Source organism: Athene cunicularia (genome assembly GCF_003259725.1).
Source record: "Athene cunicularia isolate RWA chromosome Z unlocalized genomic scaffold, athCun1 chrZ_part2, whole genome shotgun sequence".
In the NCBI taxonomy this organism is placed as follows: domain Eukaryota; kingdom Metazoa; phylum Chordata; class Aves; order Strigiformes; family Strigidae; genus Athene; species Athene cunicularia.
In genome coordinates this window covers 4,575,514-4,583,162 of record NW_020799143.1, presented here as the reverse complement: position 1 = coordinate 4,583,162, position 7,649 = coordinate 4,575,514, and the positions used below count along the sequence as shown (strand labels likewise).

Here is a 7,649-nt window from a genome sequence, read left to right as displayed (position 1 = left end):
GGGGGGCGGCGGTGATGAGAGCTTAATTACCTGCTTAAGTACAAAATCATGACTTACAGGACCAGAATTCTGGCACAAAAGAGAGAAAACCACTCAGGATTACAGTAAGAGAGCAGTGCTTGAGGATGCTGAAAGCATATTAGATTAACAGGAATCAACACTAAGAAGGCTCTATCTGATTTACGGAAGAAGGGGCAGGAGAAGAATAGAAAGGGAAGTGTCAAGCCCTGAGCTTATTACATAAGCATTTTCAAAGCAAACTAGGGGGAGTCTGAAAACGCATCCCCAGGACATGATTACCATGACCTTGAACAACATACTTCACTGAGTTTGCTGGTTTGTTTCTACGGATGTGTATATGACATGCTCTTCCTCAGTCAAATAATGTATCTGGAGAGCAGCAAGAGTGGTTTCAATTTAAAACAAAACAAAACAGGCCAGAGTTCATTTCTGCTGTAAACTGCTGCTTAACTACATCTCATTTGTTCACAATATCAGACACAAGTCACCATGGTCTGTTCACCATGACCCTCCACCATATTCTAGCAATATTACTGGTTAAAGTAGCAACATCTAGAAATTGCAGTATGAAATTTCAGATTTCCTATATACCGCAATCATCTCCTATTCTTGCAGCACATTGCACACTGGGTGTCAAAACTGTACTGAAGGGGAGAAAATTAATTTTAGGACTCTAAAGCCGAACTTCAAAATGAATTTGACCCTTTTCTCTACTTAAATATGTATACAGATATTCTTGAAGCTCTTGTCACACAATTGTACAATTTTATTCCACAAAAGAAAATTTCCTTACCTTGAAGACTGAAAAAAAAAAACCACCAACCAGCAAAAAAAGAGAGAGCCTAGGACAGGAGGCCAATCAATGCAATAAAAAAGACTCATATATTCACCAACACAGACTAGGTCTCTAAAACTTACAAGAAGTCTCTCAGTATAGTTTAATCAAACAGAGGTAAAAATTAGCAACCAAGTTTAGTCAGTGGGTAGAAGTCACCTAGCAAGACTCTGCATAACCATTTTTTAGAAACAAAGCATAAGATTTACAGAGCTTTCCAACAGCTCCTTCAAGATAAAGATTCAACTTTCCATCAAGCTGGTTTGCAAGTTTTGATTTTTGTAAAAAGGGAACCACTGAGTTAAGTTCAAAGGGACAAAAATGATAGTCAGATCAAACGAGAAGAAGGCATGCATAGTTAGTGCAAAACTCACCTTCAGTGACAACAGCATAAAGACAGTTAACAACTTCACTACATTTCTTCATAATGAAAATAAAAGCTGTCAGGTGACTAATACTGACTATACCCTCACAATTACTAACCTAAAGGTCTGATGGCTGACAGCATTCTAAATGTCAATCAAGATTACAATAAACTTTGGATTTACCATTTACTTTTAACAATGCAAGATAATCTTTCCCAAAACTGCTGCCACTTTATCAAAAAAACATCTTGTAGGGATGCAATGTCCCATACTTCTTCTTAATCCAAACTATCACTTCTTGAAGTACTTTAAGAAGTCAATCTTTGAGTTACCTGACAAAGTAAAGGAAATAATGTGCTACTTAAAACTTTTAAGATGTGACACAACTGAAAGATAGTGTAAAGTTCAGGAGCTACTCCTCAGTGGAAAAAAAAAAAAAAAATCAATTAATTTGAAAGAGTACTTAAAAGTATCTATGTAGTTGAAATATTTCTTTCTAGATTAAGATCAAAAGGAATTATTTGCACAGGTTGTGCAGTTGCTTGTGACAGCATTTGCGAAAGGACACCTCACACTTCACAGCAAATAAACAGAGCTCACAGCAGAAATACAAAACAGTAGTCAACAACTCCATGAGATGCCCGACTCATTAACACTGTGCTTGGACACTGATTCATCCTTCATACTGTATCCGCTTGCCAGAGGCTAGAATGAAAGCTTCATCTACTGTCAATGTGTTGAAGGGGAAATCAATCTTCCTAGCTCCTAGAAGGAGAATTCACAACTATTCTCTTTCTGCCCATCCACACTGCTATTCAGCTGGTCATCTTCCATGATTGTAGTCACACCCACAATGAAAGGGGCATGTTTTGACGCCCCCTGTATTGGGCTGCAAGAACCTCTGACAACTGAAGATACGGCTGATTAATGATCTGTATCGTCCATAACAGCTCAGAAGAGATGTTTCATCAGAACTATGAATTATTTTTTTTTTAAGTTAGGAACTCTGAATTTAATCTGTGTTGTTTTGACAGCAAATGCTCAACGGAAAGTTAAAGAATGACCTGTCTTCATCTCCTCTTATAACGGGAAGTTCTTTTAGTCTTGTAAAAACCAAGGCCACCACTAAACCCACCAAGAATAACATGAGCTTTGTTTATCCCAGTCATGCTTATCTTCCATCAAGATTTCAAGCTTCTCTCACACATATCTTGGATTAAGCAACTAACATACAATGCTGTAAGGATAAAATAAACAAACACACACCTTATTTCCCAGTTCCAATACCAACATGAAGACCTCAGTTAATTGCCTTGTTTCCTACATCTTGCAAAGCAAATGCCTTTTAGCTACTATCAGCCACTTCAACTGCAGAAGAGCAGGAAGGAAGAACAGATTCTGTATCACAACTACTCCAAGAGAAAGCAGTTTAAGGCCCACTTCCTTCCACAGCCTGTTCCCTTTCATGAAGTACAAATTTCTGTTCCCTCAGATAACAATGCAAAATTTGTGAAGCTGTGTTATAAACTAGATCAGTGGAACAATCCAAATTACACTTAAAGTAAGTTCACTTGCTTAAAAAAATACACCCAAAACCCCAAAAACCTGTATATACTTCAAACAGATTTATAGCACAGTTTAACAGTTACAGTGACATAGGAGAAATTAACTCCAACAGTTATCTTCTGCACATCCAGTTTTATAATGGACAAATGTTGTGAGATAGCAAAAAATACCACTGATGAAGAATGAAAAGAAAGGGAAGAAAGTATTGCCACTCAACTGCAAATTCCATTTATCTTTAAAGAAAATAAAGATTTGAAAGAAATTTTATTATTCTATCAACTCAGAGCTTAAGCACTATTTGTTCAAAAGATCCAAACATTCAGGAAGATAAGATTATTTTCAAAAATGGCACAACAAAAAAACCACTGTACCAAAAAGGAGTAGAAACTTTTAAAGCTCTGTTGCACAGAAAATCCATGATGAAAGAAATGCACCTAGACAGAAGCACCCATCTTGAGAAGCTCATGATAAAGATATGGCAAAGGAGGACAGTGGGCTGAAACTACATGAAGGTATTGACAACCAACAGCACTGCAAGACCAGAGATACACAGAGGTAGGTTTTTTCTCCTGTCCTTTACAAGGCTTCCATGTCATATAGGTCAGCACACTTTCCCCAAACAACTACAGTTCAAAGATGTGTTAGGAGGATCTGGTTGTGATAATTAATGAAGACTGCTCTAAGACAACAACTGTAAGATGTAGCTGACATTGCCTAAGGTTTTTCCAAAAGGTCAAGCTTCAAGATGGTGAGAGCCAAGACACAGAAATCACAGAAAAATACAGTTTGAATCCACCTAAATAATTATAGAATAGCATGAGGCCCTAAAGAAACAAAGAGGATGACACAGTTGTAACACTAAAAAGGAACAGGTAAACAAGAACAGTGGTTATGACAATAAAGAACAAGTTCAGATCAGAGAAGATATTATACCAGGGAAAGTGAAAGAACTTCATGAGAGCATGGAATAAGACCAAAACGGGGGGGGGGGGGGGGACCACTAGAAAGAAGTATTCCAGATTCAAGTGTCTCAACAGGTAAAAGAGTAGTGGAACAACAGGCAAGAATGAGCACACCTAGAAGAAAGTCTGGTATGGCTGTATTGTTAACATCACTCATAACAGTTCAAGTTGAAAAATATGGTAGAATAGTAGGTAAGTTAACAAAAGCGGGGAAAAGACTGGAAATACAAGCACGGACAGTTTTAGAAGAGAAGAAATAATAAGGAGAGATTAAAAGACAGTGAAGAACCACAAGAGTACTGTATTACAGAGCCCAGGGAGAATAAGACATCAAGTGTTTTTTCAAGGATTGCAGATAGTATCAAAAGCAGCAAAGATCAAGGAGGGTAAGAAAGGAGGGGAATCCTTGCAACTTGGCCAGAAGGAACCTGTAGGTATCTTAATGAAGGCAATTTAAGCAGAGCACAGAACTTGGACTGGAATGAATTTCATACGAAGAAAGAGGAGAGAATGTATGAAAAGAAATGTAAACTGTTCTCTTCAGCTTGGAAAAGAAGGGAAGCAGACCACAGTTGACTGTCATCAGTTATTTAAGGATAGAGGATAGTAATTCAGAATAAAATTCAAAAGAGAATAAGATGGCAGCAAGAGGTAAAAACATGGAAATGTTGAATTAAACCAGAAAAAAATCATGAATGGGGCTTAAGGGTGAGGCTAAGCAGCTACAGGCAGCAAAAGTAGACAGAAAACACAAGAATCCATCACTGTAAGTAGCAGTCAAGAATGCTGACCAAAGGTAAACATGGAAATTCTAATCAGTTTTTCTCTGGAAACCTTTAGATTCTGCAAGGGAAGAGATACAGGACAAAACCTAAGGCAGAGCTCCAGATTTGCCTGAAAAACTAAGGAACCAGGAAATACATTCGGGGAGGGGGGTGGGGGTGGGGGAAAATAATTGAGTATGAAGTAAGAGTTAGGAATAAGATGTCAAAGAATTCTGCCTGGTTCAACAACCAATCACAGGTAGGTGAATTAGCATAAATAAGATGAAGAGGTGGCAGTCATGAGAAACGGACTTGGAGAAGCCTGGATGACTGGCAAAATCAAACCAGAAGTAAAAATTTCTCTCAGAAACAGAAATGGAGATTAGCAGATGATGATCAAATAGGCTAGATAGCTGAAGAATAAACTTAATGAGAAATCAACTTGAAAAACAAAGTCCTAAGGAAAGAGGGTGAAGCGTTCATGGTAAGAGGAGAAACTACGTCAAAGTCAAAGATGAAGCTACACAGGGAGAAGAAAGAACTAAGTGAGGCAACATGAAGGAATGTCTGATGGGTCCCTGCTTAAGGAAAACTTAAGAGAAAATAATGGAGGGGGAAGTATAAAGACAGTAGTTTATGAGGAACACATTTATTGTTAATGATAAAAGGGAAGATATGACAGACATTGACCTCTAATGTAATACTCTGTTGTTGGTAGCAAGGTTTCTGCAATCAATGTACCAGACAAAACTGTTGCTGATAAAATATTCAGCAACTAGCTTTTGATTTGGGTTTCATGGGGTGACACACAATTGCTCATGACTAAGAAACTAAATAATCATTCTTTATACTTCAGTTACTTATACAGGATACAAAGCTTGATTACTGTACCATATCTTGCCACGCACAAAGAAAGCAAATGAAGGTACAGTAGCTTATATTAACATCACGCACCCTTGACAGTGGAACACAAATTTGCTGAAAAACAAAATCAGTTAGTTGAAACCTATTAACAGGCCAGATATTTAAACCATCCGATCCTCCTCTTCTTTTGGTCTAATGTTACCCACAAATAAGCCTGCATTTTCATTGAAGAAAAGAACGTAACAGCAAGCAGCAATTCAAATTCATAAAGAAGAGCTAGAAAGGGCCTATTAAAAGCAATTTGGATAGGAATCACAGCAAATAAAGTTGCACGAGACTTCAAAACATCAACTTCATTCTCAGTCTCCATGTCTGTATTAGCTTTCCTTAAGCCACTCCTGTCTGATGTTCAGCTAACATTTTTTGTTAGCAAACCTCTAACAATACAAACTCTATAATCTCCCCTGGCACTCTACTACAGTGACCACACAATTTTAAAACCTTTCCCTAACATTTGCATATATCTCTCTCTCTGAAATTCAAACCATTTCCTCATGCACCATAAAGCTGATTGCCTTCCTCCTTAGAGCAAATTTGCTGTACAGAAAGGATGTTTCCCATCGCAACTGGACAGCTCTCTCTCTGCAGTGTTTTGCACTGGAAGGACACAGCCCTTATTAAAAAACAAAACAAAACCAAAAACCCTCTGCCTGAACAGATGAGCTACAAAAACCCATCTCTGTGATGAGTCATCTATGACAGCAGAGATGGACTTTCCCACATAAGCAGTCTGCTGGAAGCTGGATTCAGTCACCACAAGCAACACAGCCAAAGGAAACTAACATTTACAAGCAAGCAAAGCACAGGTGTAACGTTAGTCACGATCACTCGTTCTACAGCCTTCAGAAAGGAGCCGAGCAAAAAAAAGTATAGCTCTGGTCGTGTTGTTCAAAGCGAAAGTTAAATGGGAAGCAGAGCAGTAAACCGAAGGGGTGGGTGGAGTTCTCGATTGTGCCTTGCTTAGCAGCACCACTCTGGGGTAAAAAAAACGGAGTCAGTAAGGGCAAAGCAGAGCAAGGTGGGGGGAGAGGGATGAAATAAAAACCGAGCTCGGAAATAAGAGGTGTGCATGGGAACAGTCACACACAGGGAAAACGATGCAGGAAGGCATCCTGAACCCTTGGCCACGGAGTGGGGAAGGGGGCTGGAATGAGGACTGTCTCCCTTCCCAGAGGCAGTGGACATGGGAGAGGCCCTTAACACGGCAAGTTTCCTCCCATGAGATGGCTCCTCTCTTTGGGGTGGGGCAGTAGGGACCCCAAAGGAAAAGCTGCAGGGAAGGGGAGGGAGTGCAGAGAGGCATGGGGGAAGGAGGAAGTGCAGAGCCGGAGGACAGGGTTGTGAGGCAATATGGGGATGGCACGGTAGAGCTGTGACAGGGAACTGGAGCAGAGTATGGCAAAGATTGCACAGCCATAGCAGGGCTGAGGGAAGAAGGGGCAAGATAATGCTGGTCCCCACGGGAAGCAGAGCGCCGAACAGTGTGCAGAGCAATGCAGAGGATGAAAGTGCAGAGCATGGTGGGAGCAAGGCTATGGAGAGTGAAGAAGGGGTTGCACAGCCATAAAGAGGAAGAGCAGTACTAAACTGGGCAGCGAAATTCTTCAGTTATGTGCATCAAGGCTTGGGAGTGTGCGTGTAAAGGGACTCACAGCCATGAGAATGCAGCACGAGGGAGAGGAGAGAAGGGGGTTCACAGGTATGGGAGAGTATAGTTACAGGTGATGCAAGCGATCATGCAGCCATGTGAGAGCAGTGCTACAGGTGTAGCAAGGGGAAGCACGGCAACAGGACAGCGGGGCTACAGTGGTGGGAAGGAGCAAAGTACTGCACAGCCATGGGAGAGCCGGGCTACAAGGCGCAAAGGGGGATGTACGGCCACCAGAGAGCACGGCTATGGGGGAACAAGCGGGTGCACAGCCACGGGACAACACGAGAGGCAGACCTGGAGACTAGGAGAGGAGGGGCAGAGCCGTGGGGGACAGTAGGCCTGCAGGCGGGTGTAACAGAGCCCGGCAGCTGGGGGCCGCAGGGGAGGGGAGGGGAAGGGTAGACAGCAGGGCGCGGCGGTGAGCGCGGGCCGCTCACCTGCGCGGCGGAGCTGCAGCAGCTCATGGCGTCCGCGAGTCTCTGCCCTGACGGTGCCCCGCTAGGCGCCAGGCGGCAGCGGGCAAGCGCTGGGCATCCACTCGCCGCGACGGCACGCCCCGGG

The 7,649-nt window shown here is 41.8% G+C and overlaps 1 protein-coding gene across 3 annotated transcripts in view; it reads right to left on the bottom strand.

The window, feature by feature from the left end:
• SLC44A1 (solute carrier family 44 member 1) overlaps positions 1 to 7,643 on the bottom strand; it is a 93,173-nt gene extending 85,530 nt beyond the window's left edge. For all 3 annotated transcript variants that reach the window (XM_026866183.1, XM_026866184.1, XM_026866185.1), the window contains exon 1: positions 7,526 to 7,643. In XM_026866183.1, the coding sequence (XP_026721984.1) occupies positions 7,526 to 7,552 (27 nt within the window). In that variant the 5' untranslated portion in view covers positions 7,553 to 7,643. The remainder of the gene's footprint in view (positions 1 to 7,525) is intronic.
• Between the last annotated feature and the right edge of the window lie 6 nt (positions 7,644 to 7,649).